General features: G+C 40.1%; 1 protein-coding gene across 3 annotated transcripts; it reads right to left on the bottom strand.

Moving 5' to 3' along the window:
- Positions 1-959: 959 nt before the first annotated feature.
- CPSF2 (cleavage and polyadenylation specific factor 2) lies at positions 960-17,941 on the bottom strand. 3 transcript variants are annotated; one of them, XM_083435914.1, is made up of 15 exons: positions 17,412-17,941; positions 15,291-15,445; positions 13,832-13,991; positions 13,605-13,710; positions 12,962-13,091; positions 10,593-10,708; positions 9,634-9,821; positions 8,710-9,000; positions 7,643-7,743; positions 6,985-7,185; positions 5,169-5,321; positions 4,482-4,707; positions 3,195-3,497; positions 1,816-1,950; positions 960-1,666 (listed from the first exon to the last, which is right to left on the bottom strand). In XM_083435914.1, the coding sequence occupies exons 2-15, from the start codon at positions 15,437-15,439 to the stop codon at positions 1,574-1,576; spliced, it is 2,352 nt and encodes a 783-aa protein (XP_083292040.1). In that variant the 5' UTR covers positions 15,440-15,445; positions 17,412-17,941; the 3' UTR covers positions 960-1,573. The 3 variants fall into 3 exon arrangements, with proteins under 3 accessions (XP_083292040.1, XP_083292039.1, XP_083292041.1); XM_083435913.1 differs by having other exon boundaries at positions 17,417-17,941; XM_083435915.1 differs by lacking the exon at positions 17,412-17,941 and adding an exon at positions 17,091-17,180.
- Positions 17,942-18,351: the final 410 nt, after the last annotated feature.

Genomic DNA, 18,351 nt, shown 5'->3' with positions numbered 1-18,351 from the left:
TTCTATTTAAACTGAGAAGAGTTCAACAATTATCAAGTTGCCTAAAGTGCTGCAGTGGTATAAAAAGTTCGCTCGCCAAAATGTCCCCATCTATCTTTTAAAACACATTCGGTCCAATGTTAACCTGGCGACCCTATATCCAAAAGGACAAAAATAGAGAGAGAGGAACATATTTATCCCCCACCCCGGAACATAATTAAATGTAGAATTCTGTGGCTTGGATTCAAAGAACCATGAGTGGAAGCAGAAAATGAATCAGTGCTGATCCTTGAACTTTCACCCAAGCAGTAGTGGAAGTACCGTGCTACAATGTATCCGAAGTGAATGAAATTTAGGCTATGACACAGAAACTCTGTTGGGCCATAAGAAGGTACTGAGAAGTTTCTGCAGAGGCTTGTGCAGATGGAAAAAACTGCTCCGGATTTGGAATCACTTCTCTTTTGCAAAACTGGAATCGGCCAGGGCCAGCTCAAGACATTTTGCTGCCCGTGGTGAAAGACAAGATGGCGCCCAGCCCAACATTCCTGTTAGCCATTCTACATATAAAACCAATTTGACTTCCTTCAACCTTGGCAACAGGGCAGCAACCTCTACTGCACCTGATGGCAGCAGGCTAGCTTAAGGGGTGCAGGACAGGCCCTCTGGCACACAGATCATGGCACCTCCTGAGTAGCAGCCTAACTCTACCTAATTATAGTGGTAGCACTCAATTCTGTGAATGGAACAGGCTTTTTGTTAGTGGAAAAGCAACTCTCTATGTATTTGTGTGTGTGTGCATAAATTTATAGCTATATACCCACACCAATATATCTAGCATACATTTTCAAAACGGTGGTGGCAGTCATTTGAAGTCACTGTAATTTTCTTTCTGCACATATAATTTTTCATAAGTGTCCAGTTGGTTAATAACAATAATGGCTGAATTGATTAACCAAACACTGAAGAAAGATACACTGAAAGCATTACCAAGAAAAACTTTTAATTTCCTGGCGATTTCTCATATCCTGGGGAGGAAACTATTAACAAGAAACAGACTAACTGTCAATGATCTATCGTATTTGGTTTTACCAAAACAGTAAATGTACAATTCTCTCACAAAAAAAATCAAGGGAGGAAATATTTTAATTGCAAAATAGGAAAACTGATATCTAACATTAACTTTTAATGTTTTACATTCTTAAATAGTCTGGATCCAGCCCATTAAGGAAAAGTTAGTTATACCTAGCTCCCATTGAGATCAATGGAGTTAAGTTCATAATGTCTTAAACTAAGTGAAACTAACAATCTGGATAAACTCATTTTTTAAACAGTTCTCATAAGAATATCTGCAAATGAAATGTTGTGAAACAATCTAACAGGTATTTTCTAACAAAAATCTGAAAAATAAAACTGGCAAAATGTACAGGAGACCTATACAGCTACCTTATCTTTAATATATCCAATATTGTTCCAATGCTGGGTTCCTCTGCTGGAAACCTTTGGTAATGGCTGGTAAATGGCCCTTACAAACGTGTGCCACAAAAGGATTCCATAAAAATAAAATGTCCATATCTATTATATTTACAGTCCTCCTTTAGACAATGGCATATTGTTCATATAAAAGGCCTCTAATTTTATAGAAATCTTCACAGAGACAGCCCTCCAATCCAATGCGTCCAGTTTCAGTCTGCAAGAAAACAGGTTACATCCAATTACTTAGAGACTGTACAGAGATTTGCTATGATTGGCACATAAAAGCAAGCAAACACAAGCACACACACACACACACACACACACAGAGAGAGAGAGAGAGAGAGAGAGAGAGAGAGAGCTTACCCTGCGAACAGCCACCAAGTTGTTACATACGAGAACCCCTCCTACAAACTCAGCTTGAATTCCTTCTCGCAAGAGAACTTGCTTAAAATCAGAAAGTCTTGGCTCATTCATGAAGACAGACTGATGTCCAAGAACCTTTTGTGAAGGTGCAAAACAGAAGTTACTTGACAGATTTAGAAGGGGGAAAAGAGTGAAAAATGAAAATACAAGCATCAAAATCATTGCATATTATAAGTGGTAAGATTCAACCGCAAGTAAATGAGATCATTTGCAATCTACCCATTTAAAAATTATGTCCTGTGTTGGATTCACAGGACAAAACCCACAAGGTAACAATGCAAAGCAATATTTATGTGGGCTGTTTATATCCCACCCAACTTGCAGAGAAGTAAATAAAAGCTTTGCTTTTAGAATGGGAGGTGAAAGATGAGGAGGTGAAAGAAGTAATTATTAAGTGGGCAAAATATATGGGTAAAAATATCCAATTATTAGCATGGGAAAGATTATGGAATAAGAAATGGAAATTTATGGCCTGTTATACATTAAAGGAAAATCTTTTGAAGACATTCTACAGGTGGTATATAACTCCCAGCAAACTATCCAAAATGTACAAAACGAGATCTAATACTGGCTGGAGGTATAAACAGGCAGAAGGGACACTTCCACATGTGGTGGGGTTGCAAAAGAAATTAAGACCTTTTATTGGGATATTATATATGAGGAGTTGAAAAAAATGTTTAAGCAAACCTTCATAAAGAAACCAGAAACTTTCCTTTTGGGTATTTTAGATTCAGATATCCCAAATGAAATATTCTTATAAATAATCTTATATGCTACAACTGCAGCAAGAATATTAATAGCTAGAAATTGGAAAAGTGAGTTAGTACCAACAAAAAAGGAATGGCAGGATAAATTATTTGAATATCTCGAATTGGCAAAAATGGCAGAGAAAATTAGGAGACAGTCTAACCAAACGTTCCAAAAGGAATGGGAAATGTATAGAGACTACTTAAAAAAACAGCGCCCCCCCAAGTCAAAACCTGGATTTGCTTTAATTTTCCCAAACCATAATATGTATATAAGTATAGTATGTCGAAAACAGTAGAAATGATAAAAGAAGCAGTTTAACAAACAGACAAAATGGACCTGCTTTGAGGAAGACGGAAGTCTGTCAGAGAAGAAAAGGAATTGGGAATAAAGAATACGGTGACATAAGTCCATGTGTAAGAACTTACGGATTTATGGTTGTATGTATGTTTCTTGTTGTTGTTTTTTGTCATTTTATTATTTTGGTTACTTTATTGTATGTGTTTATCAAGAAAGAAAACTAATAAAAAGCATTTTAAAAAAAAGCTTAGCTGAGGAACTAGTTTTTCTACCTCATTCGGTGGCAGGGGCTCCAAAGTAGGAATGATCTCACTTTCCTCGCATATTTCTTTGTCATCATCTCCGAAAAGACTCTTGATGGCCTTCTGCTGTGCAACAGCACTAGAATCTGACGAGGGTGCGTCCACTTGCATCTCTGAATCTTCTCCATCATCTCTCAGTTCCCCTTCTTCCAAAATCACCCCCGTGTCCACTTTTGATACCCGCATGTCCAGGACTCCATCTACCCATGCCAGTTCAGCGTCTTTGGCTTTACAAAACTGAAGGGAACTGACCAGCGAGTCCTTTAACCTCACCTAATCAGAAATAAATATATAAAATAAATACTGAAACAGATGAACCACAGAGTCTGTTTTATATACATTACATTCAGTATCATTTACATGCTTGGAGTCAACAGGCAGTCACGCTGTTAAGAAGAGAACTTTATGGACGACGTATCATAGCACTTTTATAATCATGGTACTGGTGTGGGGGGACAAAACAGCTCAGGGAGGAAATAAGTAAGACTTTCCAAGAATGTGGAAATGAATGGTGAAATTTGGACAAGTAGACTATCAGTAAATCACATAACATAACCAAACGTTTTTGTTCCTAGTGTTATGGGCATAAGACTTTTATGCAATTTAGGCATGTATACTTTAATTATCATTTCCACCACCAAGTTATCTTGATGATTTACAAGTTGTGTTTCTTGTTGCATATAGGCAAGATTTTTCCCCAGTCTTTGCAACTCCTTTTCTTCTGTATAATGGAGTCAGGTAGACAGCTGTGTACCAACAGCAACCAGCTACTTAGAGGCTCCCAAAGAAAATACCATATAGGGGACTTCGAGAAGGGGGAAAACGGCTTGAGGTGAAAAGCTTGTGTTAGCTTTGTTTTCACCAAAGGAAATGTAGCTACACAGACACACACACAGACACACACACACTTCCTTATTCTTGAATAGAATACAGCAGCCTTGCAGGTTTATGCAAAACCCTTTTCTAGCCCACAAAGTGTTAACTGTCTTCTCTCAATAAACCAGCATGTCACAGGCAAGCATAAACAGTATTTCTGATTAGGTACTTGATTAGAAGGAATTAGTACTTCCACTGCAGGTTGGCTAGTTGTTATTCTTATTTTTATTTATTTGATTTATATACCGCCCTTCTTCAAAAGATCTCAGGGAAGTTCATAAGATTAAATTAAATACAAGCTAGGAATACAACAATAAATACAAGTTTTTATGAGGATAGTTGCCAATTATTATTTTTTTTTACCCAATTCTACAATCTTACCTGGTATATGTGAGTCTCACTGGTTGCATCTATGGTTTCATGCAATTTAGGCATGTATACTTTAATGTCCTTTCCACCAAAAGCTCTACAGGATTCTGCAAGATCCTGGCTGGCCTCAGGGGGCCCATGGACAATGATCAATTGCCGCGGCTTCATCTGATTAATTATTTTCTTAATGGAGTCCCCATCTGAGCGGCCTTCATAGTCTATGTATGTAACACGAGCTCTAAAATGCAACGTAAGGAGAAAAACAAGTTGTTGTTTTTTGTAGCTGCAAAATAATATGCAAGCAAATAATGCAAATAATATGCAAGCAAAGCATTCCCTTGAGAAAAAGTTTGGAAATGTTCACAATTCATTCTGCTAAACAGGGTTAGGTTGGCACCATTACTGAACTTTAACAGAATGATTCAACATTTCACTTCAAAGGGGGCTTCGTTTTCTTAATATGTAGTACATTATGTTGTTAAACATATAGAATAAGCCATCAACACAATTTCTTTCATATATCTTTGAGCGTGAAAATCTAGATGGTGTGATCTGATAAGATTAGGAATGGGGAATTTTTTCCAGCCCAAGTTATCAGGCAGTCTCAGTTGGCAAAAGGTGACAGATTGCAATGAACTAACCATCACTACTCATCTGCCAATAGCGCCCTCCAGCTGCAACTAACAATAAGACACTCACTTTATTTCCATTGATTCTGTTGCTGAAATGCATTTGGTCGGAACATCTGATAAATCCTGGTCCATAGGCTCCTCTCCATTTGTAAGTCCAGATTCTAATTTGTTCTTTTCTTCTTCTGTTGCTTGAAGTTCTGGAACGAGGAAATCCTCTGGTCTAAACAAAGGATTGTTGTCAATTCTTAATTAGGGGAATGCTAAGGAAACATCTATGATGAAGGAAGACAATATACGTAATAGCTATTCTCTAAATGAAGAGAAACAGATTTAACAACATCAAAGCTCAAGAAAGGACCACTGATACGCATCCAGAAATCTAAGGAAGAGGTTCAACAAATGTCCTTTCAAAGAAAGTTTTGCCGATTTTGGAATTATATTGAAAAATATGCATTCTTTGCGGCATATTTTAAAAGGAAGATAAGACATCTGGAGGTTCGTGGGTTTCACATCCCTGGTTGAATGCGAATGAGCAATGTGCTAGTGCCTGCTGCTCCAAAGTCCTGACTTAGCCATGCCAGGGAGGAAACAAATCAGGTAACTTAGCTTTATACACAAACCAGCACTCATTGTTTGTTTCTCTCCAAACAAGCTATGAACGGAAGCTAAGGTGGTTTGTTGGCTTACTGCTTCGGTGTAGTTTTTGTGTGATTATAGTACTAGCACTTGGGAATAAAGGCAACTGGTGTATACTAGGTCAGAGCACTGGCACATCCGGTGCCTGGGGTAAAATCCTAAGAAAACCTCAACAACTTCAATCAATCCTTAAAAAAGCTCAACAACTTTGGGGTAAAATCCTTAAAAAGTAAACAACTTTAATCCTAAAAAAAGTAAACAACTTCGGTTGGCCCTTTGGTCAGCCCTCACTTCATCAAACCTGGCCCTCTCTGAAAAAAGTTTGGACACCCCTGCTCTAGGGTTTCAGACAGGAATATTGCCCAACCCTACCTGGAAATACTGGGGAATGAACCTGATTGCAAGGCAGATGCTCTGCCAATGAGCTATGGCCCTCTGTTTGGGGGAAGCAAACCACAAGTGCTGGTTTGGACATAACATTAAGCCAGCCTCTGATTTGCTCCCCCCCCCTCCCCGCCCCCAGCCCAGCCCGGCAAGTCAGGAGTGGAGTGGTGAATTTTGACTAGAGTAGACAGTAATGTGGAACCTATGGACCTTCAGATGTTGTTAAGACTCCAACTTCCATCAGCCCCAGCCAGAATAGTCAACAGCCAGGGATGATGGGAGTTATAGTTCAGCAACATCTGGAGAACCACAGGCATGGCATCCCTGGATTAAACCATATTAATTATGGTTTGCCATCCCTGGTTTAATGTTAAGTGTGAACCAGGCAAACGTTCAATTCTCTTACTTTTAGAACAAGGAAATAATAAAGAACTTAAAGAACCCAGACAATAAAAGATCAATTAGAGTAAAGCAAAGCAGTACACAGCTTAATATACTCTCTTTAGATATAACAAACATTAAATATCTAAAGAGATGACCTCTCAACTTAATGACCATAATTCAGTCTTGTACATTCTTAAATACTATTAGATGCCCCTCAAACCAGTGTGTGTGTGTGTGTGTGTGTTAATTGCAACCTAAACAGAAAAACTGGAATCATCCAGACAATTATCGATGTCGTGAATCTAGTCAGGGATATCTGGAATTTCAACTCTGCACATAATCTTTGTTTTTCCTCTTGGTATGCCTCAGTGAGGCTCCCACCTGAAAGGCTCCCCTAAATTTAAAATGGGCACCTATTACCTTGGCGCACATTTAATTTTAAACACTAATTATAATATTATCTCTTCTCTCCCACGTACTTGATAATCTCTCCATATTCATCCCATTTAATTCTCTCTTCTGGAGCTGGAAACATAGGGTAGGACTTTTTGGCCTGCTTGAAGAAGCTTCCTTTGCGGTTGCCTTCACCTTTCATCATAAGGTCATGCTTAGTTTTATGAACAGATGGTTGATCAACATCCTCTTCGGCATCACTGTCATCGCTGGAATCAATATCTGCTCTAGAATGTGAGCCGAAAATAGAGTTTCATATAAACACAAGGCAAACAACACCAAAATATTATACTTCTATTCCAATCTTATCAAGTTTGGAGCGGTTCCAGGACTCTTGTCATCTGGAGACACCAGCTTGACAACCACTTAGTTCCAACAACACTACAGTACTGGGTGCTCACAATTAGGCCCATATAGTTCCATACCATTAAAAGAAGAGTATTGTGGAACATAATGGTTGAAGTTAACTGTTACGAGGAGTTGCTACTTCATCTTGGGAAGCATCAGTTTCAAGACGACTTATGATACTGCTGGAAGCTATTATGACTGAAAGTTTCACTGAGGTCACATCAAATAAGCTTAGAATTGTTTAAAGTGCTTTTTCCTTGGCGCTGTAGAAATGGCAAAGTAGCAGTATTTGAGTATTTGCTCAAAAGGCCATTTGCAACCACCACAGGTACTCACTCTTTGGACTGTTCTAACTTTTTGGCCGCCTCTTTCTTCAGTTTTTCTTTCTCCAGGTATTCCTCAAGTTCCTTCCCTTCCAGTTTCACTCTTTTCCTCAGCTAAAAGAAAAGCATGTGCAAATAAGGGGTATGTTTGCTGACATAAGTGGCAACCTTTTATCAGGAGTTCTCAACACATTTCCTAAAGAGTGATAAACATTATAGATTCGAGTAGAAACATCAGAACACCAGAAGGCATCATATTTGCAGTGTCACATATTTGAAAAACGCAAAGTTTAATCAAATAGTTGGTCTTCAAGATGAATCTTCCACATTCACTGGCATTCATCTGTCTTGGGAGACAATGAAAAAGTGTGCCTTCTTTGTAATAAAAAAATAGCTGAACAATTAATGGAAAATCATGCACATTTCCAAACACATGTCTGGTGTATGCATACATTACTGTTGTAAGTATCCACATGGAAAAAAATAATGCTCGAAACAGGCCTAAAAGTTCCCAAGTGTTGTCACATATTTTTATGATCTTACTAAAACTCTATTTTACCATACATGATTTTACTCCTTGTTTTCTTTAAAGAACTGAATGGAAAAGAGTACAGTGGTGCCTCGCAAGACGAAATTAATTCGTTCCGCGAGTCTCTTCGTCTAGCGGTTTTTTCGTCTTGCGAAGCAACCCTATTAGCGGATTAGCGGCTATTAAAGGCTTAAAGGATTAGCGGATTAGCTGCTAAAAGCGGCTTAGCGGCTTAGAAAAAGGGGGTGGGGAGCGGGAAAAAATGCAAGACATTTTCGTCTTGCGAAGCAAGCCCATAGGGAAATTCGTCCTGCGAAGCGCATTGAAAAACGGAAAACCCTTTCGTCTAGCGGGTTTTCCATCTTGCGAGGCATTCGTCTTGCGGGGCACCACTGTATTTCCTTCTCGTCAAATGAATAAAGATGGGTATTCTTTTCATCAATATTTTCCCTTGGTAATATAAGCAAGGGAACATAAGTTGGTCAACATAAGCAAGCAAAATTCCCGCGACTGTCAGTATGGCTGCAGTCTCCTCGAACAAATTTTCTTACCTCTATATCTGTAACTTTTTCAGAGGGATGATCTATTAGGAAACGTGCTAGTGTGCCAGGAGTAGTTCTATATGTTAAAATTATAGAGTTTTTAGGGTCCTGGCACCATTGTATAAAGAGATCTCTTGAAAACCCACATTCCAGATCTGGTTGGCTGGCAAGGACAACTTTGGGACTAGGAACCCGCGCCAAATCTGCAAGCCCGTGACAGAGAGAGAGATGACGAAACTGAAAAGGATTGTTCCTCTTATCCTCAAAGCATCTCATCAGTTTGTCACTCATCCATTCAACCTGTAGGTAGGAAGGGGGGGAAAGCAAGTTGTACTGAGTTGCAACACCTATGTAGCAAAGAGTGCTTAAATGGTGCTTAAATAGTACTTGCAAACATATGAAACTATCTAAAATGGCATCAGACTACAGTTGTACCTTGGTTTTTGAACAGCTTAGTTCTCAAACGTTTTGCCTCCCGAATGCCACAAACCCGGAAGTGACTGTTTCGGTATGCGAATTATTTTTGGAAGCTGAAGGTCCAATGGGGCTTCCGCAGCTTCTGATTGGCTGCAGGAGCTTCCTGCAGCCAATCAGAAGCCACACTTTGGTTTCTGAAAGTTTTGGAAGTCAAACGGACTTACGGGATGGATTCCATTCGACTTCCAAGGTACAACTGTACTGGTCTACATGCCTTAAGCACTTTCTACTCCAACTGGCTACCCCAAGTCATAGTGTAAGGAGGACTTTCCACTTATACTACCTGTTTTTCTCCTTGATCTTAAGTCATCCAATGTGGGATAAAAGAAATACCTGTTCTAGAATAGCGCAATTCAGGTGGTTAGCAACACTGTGTTGCTGTAAAACACTATGGACATGGGCAAAGGCTTGATATAATTACAGAAGTCAGTCTAATATTCTGCTATCAAAACCAACCTGAGATTTTGAGAATTCTACAACATTGTAGCTGACATTATTTAAAAGTGCTAAAGAGTAGACTCCTAAACCGGCATCTTTTGTCCTCCATATTTGATCAAGCAGTTGGGCAAGTTCCAAAACTCTGCCTGCAGTGTCCACAGCTATTAGGACATTTCCATCACCTCTCAGTGTTTCCAAGACATTTGCTGGAGAAAAGAAAACAATGTATTAGTTTTGTGGCAGCATTTGAATCCTAATTCATATGTATATAAATCATTTCCTTTTACCAGTTAGAGGAAAACCCGATTAGCATAAGGGTTACATGTGGCTTCCAAATTAGATTCTAATTAAATAATGGTAACTACTTTCTCAAAAACAATATAATTTCACATCATGTTACATTAAAATTGGATAAAGTTTTTTAAAAATCATATTCACAATTCCATATTCTGGAAAATAGTTAAATACTCCAAATTAAATTATTTTCTGCAATAATTTTTTTTTTTAAAGAAATGTTTTTACACACTTCCTAGAACTCTGTAGGGAGTCTTGGGCTTCACCATATGACTTATTTATTGAATGCATTTATTTAACATATATATCTATTTATTTAAACTATAGCACTTGACCCAAATAGAGAAGTCCCTAGAATGTCTGCAGATTATTCTTAATTCCTTAAAAGAGGGAACTTACAAGCAGTTGATTTTAATGTAGTGCATTAAAGGCTTTCTTTGAACACACACACAAAATATGCAATTTCAAATTAAAGTTATAATCATCTTAAGCTGTTAATTTTCTAGAAATCTATTCAACTGGGGGGGGGGTGCATGTGTGTGTCTGAAACTCACAATCTTATCCAGAGAACAAGACTATTTTCCCTCCTTTTTCTTATAATATTTATGAGCACCACATGGAAGCTAGGTTTTAAAATTCTATTAGAAACTGAATTTTCCCAGCTGCTACGGAAAAATACATACTTAGTAGCTGTTCGTCTCTTTGTTTCCGTCGTGGCTGCACATAAGTAGCATTAAAGGAATCAGTGATAAGCAAGGAAGGCCTGCTTAGCATTTCCAGGGAACATCCATTCAAATGGCTAAAAGAGAAGTTACATCAAACAATTGCAGTGCTTTAGTTAAAGAAAGGTGATGATATAATTATATATGTAGCAGAAATTTTCTATGAAGTTAGTTTACGTAACAACCAAATTTGCTATCAGTTTAATCACAAGTACAGTGGTACCTTGATTGTCGAACGGCTTGGCTCCCGAACAAATCAGCTCCCAAACGCCGCAAACCCAGAAGTGAGTGTTCTGGTTTGCAAACGTTTTTCAGAAGCCAAACATCCGACACGACTTCTGATTGAGTGCAGGAAGCTCCTGCAGCCAACTGGAAGCCGTGCCTTGGTTTTCGAACTGTTCCGGAAGTCAAAAAGGCACCTGGAACAGATTAAGTTCGACAACCAAGGTTCCACTGTACACGTCATACAGCATGATTTATGTAGCGTACATTAAAACCTAGTTTTGCAGGCAGAATCAGTAAATTGTTACCGCAAGGAATCTAAAATAGACATTTGGTGATATCCAACTTTGCACAAGTAATTTTCTGCTTGTGCAATGGGACTTCACCTGCCCTCTCCTTCCTTCTGCAGCCCCTCCCACCCCTGCATCAATCTGCTCTGGAGGGTCCCTCAACACTGGAGAAAATTTCAAGGCTGCACATGGGAGGAGAGCAAGTCCTGTTGCACAAATGGAAGTCTATTGCGCTAGCGGACAGACACCACTGGATGACACCTAATGAAAATATGGGCAGAAAAGCCAAGCAGAGAACAGGATAAGGAAGGATCGATGTAACTGACATACCAAAGTGTTTTAATCTATTTGCTTTGGGTAGAATCCAAGGAAATGCTAAATTAACATTCTGCCTCTGGAACAGAATTGAGAGCACAGGCACAGAGGCAGGGAGCAGGGTGAGGCGGGCTGTCATGTTGTGCAAGCAGAAATCCTTGTGCTAACAGGATGGGTTAACTGAGTACTGTCCTTAAAAATGAACAAAACTACTATAATTAGACTGCAAATCATAGAATCATATAACTGTAGAATTGGAAGGACCTCTCCTCTCTGTACTTCTTGCTTCTCATCAGCCTTCAGTGACAACAAGCAAGATGAGAATTTGAACTGAGCAATAGTCTATGTTCCATAATTTTTAAAAGAAAGACTATATATTGAGGGATTTGCACTCATTCTCATTTAAGGATCTCAACACTTCTCAGTGTACTTCTTAAGTTATAATTTTACAATTTACTGGTCGCCCAGAAATTTACCCATTTCCTCATTTTCACTCAGAAAAAAATAACTCTGTTCCATATGCCTTATTCTTAGTTTCTTTTTTAAAAATCAGCTGTGAACATTCCTAAGTATAAAAATAGCATTGTAATAAAAACCGCAAAGAGAATTTAGAACATAGCAGCTTCCTATAAATAAAACCCAATCTACGACTCTCCACGTGAATCATACAAACTTGCATACGCAAATTTTGGGATTTACATCTGTACTTAGAACATGGGTAACACTATAACAGTACTATTGATAGATGTACCAACTTATTTCAAGAAATTCAATATAAGAGACTGCTCCTCTCTCATGCAGTAGGGCAGTTTATTTTTAAATGGGATTTAAGGAAAGTGCTTTTGACTGTTTAGGATTTGTCTTAAAACAGATAGCTAAAAATGGCATTTGCTGCTATCTAGAGAATCTTCAAGCTTTTCCCACCCATGTTAAATTTCAAAATATTTTTACAGCTTTGAGTCTTGTAATTTAAAGGGGGTTGTTTATTTCTCCAGTGAACCTTGATCTTAGATTATAACCCAATTCCATGCAATCCTTGCCACATACCTGGAGACACTAAAAATTCTTGTTATTGATTCAGACCTGTAAATCAGCACTTATCTACAGGGACAGGAATGTTTTGCAAAATAAAAATGAGCTGGTTCTTTTTTCAGGTCAACAATAATCCACATATAATGAACCTGGGCTTAATGTGTTTGCAGGCTAATAATTTCTGTAGCCTTGTTTGCAATGCTCCATTAAAAAGAAGGCTGTAGAGGCAAAATTCTGTTCACCCACCTGTGCATCAGAACAGCCCATTTATTTTCTCACCCTGGCAGCCCATCACCCCCAAAATCAGCTCCATAAAGTCCCTCAATATTTTGGGAGTGGGGGGTTGAAAGAGGGAGAACAAGTGGGTGCCCACTCACACTGCACTGGATTTCTCTCATCGTCTTTAAAAATCAGAACCATTCAAGCAACAAAATTAACCAGCAGCAGGCAATATCAATATTGTGTACATACATCTCCCTCTTGTGGTTGAAGTCAACTGCATAAACAATTTCTTCTTCCCCATCTTTAACTATCTTCCAAATTGTTCCTCCTATCATGTGGCCTGCTGGTAATGGTGTGATGGACAAGCCATGACCTTTGCCTAAGAGAATAAAGGGCAGCATATCAGACACAGATGAATAAGGTTTGTTGTAGAACATCGTAATCTCAGGTGAAAAGTATGGCATTAATATTTCAGTTATAGTCAAATTATAGTCACATTATTGTCAGGTTAGTCATATTAAAATGGCATTTCACAAGCAACTTTACTCTGCAGTATTTCCCAAGGCCCTGATGAACTTTACAAAGCTGTCCTACATCTATGACAAAGAAAATGATTTGTGAACTATACTTTTATGGCAACTAAGCCCATGAAATCCTCTAGACCTCCTAACCTTGGAGAAGTGTACAAAGTTTTTTTAAAAAGAAGTATGCAAGCAGAACGTTAAATCTGCTAAAACAGAGTATTCATTTTTACTAAAGTTCTTCATTTGATTTCCGTACAACCATTTTCAAGGTTTATTTTTCTAAAGACAGAAACATCTGGGTTTGAGCAAAATGAACAGCAAATTACAGGCAGTACAATGATCATTACTTTAAAATTTTATTTCTTCACCTTTCAAATTGACAATCTGAGAAAATTTTAGTTGCTGTATTTTATCAAAAGCTGCGTCCACATCATCCAAGGTAAACAAAGTGAAGTCCTCTGTATTGTGACGTGACTACCAAACAAAAGAACATGAAATTATTCTTAAGATATAACAATCATATTCAGTGAGAGTTTCAGTTATGTTTGTAAAAATATAAAAAAGGAAGGGAAAATAAGTTTCAAAGGAACTATACCTGGTAGAGATCGTACATGAACATTTGGCCCATTTTGTAGACAGGAATAGTTGCATAAATAGCACAATTCAACCCCATCTTTCCGACTGCATATGGGAGTGCGCCCAAGTGTAAAGGATCGGGATGTGAAAGAAGTACTGCATCAACCTGGTGAACATGTCTATAAAAGAAAAACAGTAAGGGAGAAAATCGCATGCCATTCCATCATTTGAGAAATTGCGGTTTTAGTGACATCAATGAAATATTGCATCTGCCATAGTCTTAATCCAAACAGCGGACAGGAGCACCCTGTGAACAGTGTTTTGCCAATTTCTCCCTTTGCCCCCTGAAAATCTTTACTGCAGAATTGGGCGATCTTCTGAAAAGCGGGAAAGGGTATTGAAATCAGCAAAAAATGACCTTCCCCCTTCTGCCACTATCCCATTGTTTTCATATGTTAGAGTATTTTATTTTTAAAAAGCTGTGTGGCAAAAATTAAGATAAGGCCTCGGAACCAAATCTGAACAAATGGGCAAGTTAACAGAGGCAAAAAGCACTTTCTTTGACTAGGCAAACACAGGTCCTACAATCTGGCCTGCAGTTGCTGTTAATACAGAGCAATGATAATGCAAACATAAACAAGGTGGGCAATTATTATAATATAAATTGAGCAAGTTAGGTTGTAGCTGATGAAAATCTACTCTGCACTCTACTGATCCACACAGGATTATTTGTGCATTGAAGTACTGCACATGTGCCCCAATCCAATGAGTAGAGCTCTGCATGGAGACTTTTCACAATGCAGAACTCTGAGCAGAGGATTTGATTTTGCTTTCACATGCATGGGGCCCCATAGTACAGGGGTCGGCAAGGCTTACCGGCCATGGGCTGGATCACTCCCGCAAAAATCATCCGTGGGCCGGACCGGCGCAGAGTGACGCTGGAAATCGCGTCTGGCCATGTATGAAGCGCCAGAAATCGCTTCTGCGCATGCCCAGACACTGAAAATCGTGCCTGCACAGAAGCAATTTTTGGCGTCTAGGCATGCACAGAAGCAATTTCCGGTATTTGTGTGTGCGCAGACGCGATTTCTTGCGCCACTCAGCGAGTCCCCGTGCTGTGCCGGTTTAACGCAGTGCACGGGGGACTCACCAAGTGGGCGGCTCAGTTTGGGGGCGGCTCGTGGGCCGGTAAGATGGTCTTTGTGGGCCAGATCCGGCCTATGGGCCACACGTTGCCGACCCCTGCTACCATAGTAGGTCACAAGCATTGAATAGTTGTTCCATGCCCACAGATTAGTTGGTGGAGAATTCTTCTCTCTCTCTAATCTTCTTCTTCTTGTTACTGAGCTCTATGCCTCTAAATATGTTAACTACTGATGTCTCCTTATATCAGGATATAAAGCATGCAATAACTACATCTGGTTTTTAGCTTACTTGCAAAGGAATAACAGTTTAATTAAAGTCAGGTTCTAGCTTACTTCCGTAGGGAATCAATGATGTCCATAGAAAAATTCTCATCCCAGCCACAATCCAACAGAAAGCGAAATTCATCTACTTGAAGTAAATAACACAGAGCAGATTCTTCCTGCACCCCTGAAAGGGTGGTTAGCTTGATAATTGAAGTCATTTTTTCCTTCCCAAAAGAGAATAAAATGTGTTATAAAGCTGAAAAGACCTTGCCATTGCCTACATTCACACATAATGATAATTCGAACTTTATAACTGATCATGGTTTACTGTGAATAAACAGAACACCAGTTGCATGCTGCCCGATTACTCCTGTTTCATTCCTTTCATGGCACAAACAAGATAAACAAACCTGATATTGGTTTCCCATTACGCCCAGATCAGGGGTTGTGGCTTCTCTCCAACAAGCCATGATCTCAAGCCCAGCTTAAGCCATGGTTTGTTACTGCCTTGGTGATTAACTTGACCAGCTTTAAAAGAGGATTAGACAAATTCATGGAGGATGAGACAATCAATGTCTGCTAGTCATGATGCCCATGTTATGCCTCCAGTGCCAGAGGCAGTAAGTCTCCAAATACCAGCTGCTGTGGAATGCAAGTGGGAAGAATGCTGCTGTGTTCAGGTCTTGCTTGTGGCTGTGAGAAGAGAATACTAGATAGGCCTCTGGTCTGATCCAGCATTGCTCTTCTTATAATGTTTGTAGATTAGGGGACAAATCACACTCCCTGGGTTGGGTGTTATGGCAAGTCAAGGCTTCCTGGTCTGTTTATATTGCTTACACCAGAGGAAGTGTGAAGCATAATGATCAGGTAGTGTGCAGAAGCATGCTACTTATTCACAGTAAGTTCACATTAAGTAAAAAGGTCTGGCTTTTCCTTACATGTGAACATGGCCATAGAGTTCTTAGCTGTATCAAGTCCTACAAATAGGAAAGATAAGAAATGTAGAACTAAAGATCCCAAATTATTATTATTATTATTATGGCTAGTGGAAAAGGATGATGGAAGTTGTAGTGCAACAACAAATGGTTGTTCCACACCCGTTTAGAGAAACATGCCATCTTCAAATTGTAGTTTATGACATTGGCATGTTTTGCAAAACCATAATTCAGATTTATCAGTTTTGGATTCAGACGTAATGATAAACTGCAACTAACTGAAAATGAACACAGAAGGGGAACAGCAATATACAAGTCCTCCCTCCATGCACACTTCACTTGCCCTATTATCATTTATTATTATTAGAATTTGTTAGTCACCTCTAATTCAATAAAAATCAAATATGTCTTAAGTTATAAGAATACAAAGAAGGTCTACAAAAGCTAAACTGAGAAGACGGGCAATACAAAGGAACCATCTAGTTCAGTCAGCCTTCCCCAACCTGGTGCTCTCCAGGTGTTTTGGACTTCTAATAAATCTTTGTGAACTGCTTTGAGGCTCCTTTTGGTTACACTGTCTGTATAAGGTGATTGATAAATACAATCAACTAACGAAAAACTGATTACAACTCCCATCAGCCCCACTTGATGTACAATTCTGTCTTTTACTATGAATGCTACCAGTTAAACTGCTCCCCAACCCTTGTCATGAAAATAAGGCCACTCTCCCAATAGTTTTCCTGACAAATAAAAGGTTAGATAGAGCTTATTCTCTTCTCTGCCCTGGGCTCCTTTGGAAGGAAGGAAGAATAAGATATATATGTAATCAATTAAGGAAATACCCCAGCTAAGGGTCTCCTTGGATTTGTCAGATAGAGGATTTTTAACTGATATGGTGATGACACCTTTTGATAATTATTTTGTTTTTACATACCAAGTCACTTATGCACGCTGATCCTTCGTATATGTGTGTATAGCAAGACCGTGTCTCTCAGAGACTTGGCTCAGACACCCTGCAAAGGGTCTGGATGCGAAAGGAGAAAGGTAACGTTGGAATCACTCCCCCAAACTGCAGAGAAGCGAGACCTTCATCCCACCACCTTCCCTGCAGTGGTACCCTTTCAAATCCTCCATCAGGAAGACGGCTAGGGAACTGATCACGCATGTTTCATCCTAAGAGTGTATGCGAAGCCACCTTTGGGGGAAGCGGAGGGAAGCCTCTTTGCTCCCTTCCCCAGCACGCTAGACTCCTTACCTTACCTGCACGGCGGCCCCTTGTTAACTCCCGGGCCCCCTAAAACCTAGTGGAAGCCTGGAGGAGAAAGGGAAAAGGGGGGAAAGCGGGCGACTCTTTACTCAGCCACACTCAGCCCCTTCAGCGGCCGCCGCCATTTTCGCCCGAGAGGAAACAACCGGCGAGCGCGCCGAAAGAGGCGGAGGAGCCGCTTACGCCGCTTCTGAAAGCGAACCAAGGAGCGGGCTGTACTATCAGAGGCGTTTACGGGGGGGTGAACCAGAGGGGGAGCACTTGGATTAATGAAGATGCCCCCCTCCCGCCACTGATGTTCATTTGGAGTTCTAAGCAGAGTCTCGAAAAGTCTAAAAGCCATAGCGAAGGAATCCCACTGCGAGCGGCGGAGAAACTTTCGCCCGCCTACCCCTATCGGCTCGGTGAATGGTTCATTCCGGCTCTGGTCATCCGAGGGCTCAGTGCGCGGCTCTCTATGCGTCCTTGGTTGGTTGAGGCCCTCAGGTCGGTATCGCGCTTGTAGGCCTTCAGGCCAGGTAAGGTTTAGGCGTATTAAGAGCGGGGTGGCAAAAAAAAGGGGGGGAGGGTTGTTAAAACGAGAAAAGGAGGGGGGGATTGCAAGGAATTTCCAGTGCCGTAGCTATGGGGGGTCGGCGGCTAGTCGGGTTTGTTTATTTCCTTCCCCGGGTGAAGCCTCCAGAGGGACGCCATTGAGGCTGCCAGCCTGTGTGTGCATCGAACTGGGCCTTTGACCTGGGTGAAATAAAGCCTAGTTTCTTTCGCCTCTGGCTGGAAGCCACAAGGAGGGCGAGTAAGTGCACGTGCAAGTGGCATGTAGGTCCTTGTTTGCAGGTTTCCCGTAGACAGCTGGTTGGTCACTGAGAGCAAGATTATTAAATTGGCCTTCAGTGTGATCAAGGGAGGCTTTTCTTCAGCTGTAAGAGAA

This window comes from Podarcis tiliguerta (genome assembly GCF_965153285.1).
Source record: "Podarcis tiliguerta genome assembly, chromosome: 1".
In the NCBI taxonomy this organism is placed as follows: Eukaryota; Metazoa; Chordata; class Lepidosauria; order Squamata; family Lacertidae; genus Podarcis; species Podarcis tiliguerta.
The sequence above is the reverse complement of the archived record's forward strand: the minus strand, read 5'-3'. Positions and strand labels throughout refer to the sequence as shown.

What these genes read in the sequence shown, in the direction of transcription:
- CPSF2 (XM_083435914.1), bottom strand. Translation starts at nt 15,439, where the DNA reads ATGACTTCAATTATCAAGCTAACCACCCTTTCAGGGGTGCAGGAAGAA. An exon ending in GTGAGACTCACATATACCAG is followed by an intron (nt 3,498 to 4,481) that starts GTAAGATTGTAG and finishes ATTTCTGATTAG; the next exon opens with GTGAGGTTAAAGGACTCGCT. An exon ending in AGCCCCTGCCACCGAATGAG is followed by an intron (nt 1,951 to 3,194) that starts GTAGAAAAACTA and finishes CCTTCACAAAAG; the next exon opens with GTTCTTGGACATCAGTCTGT.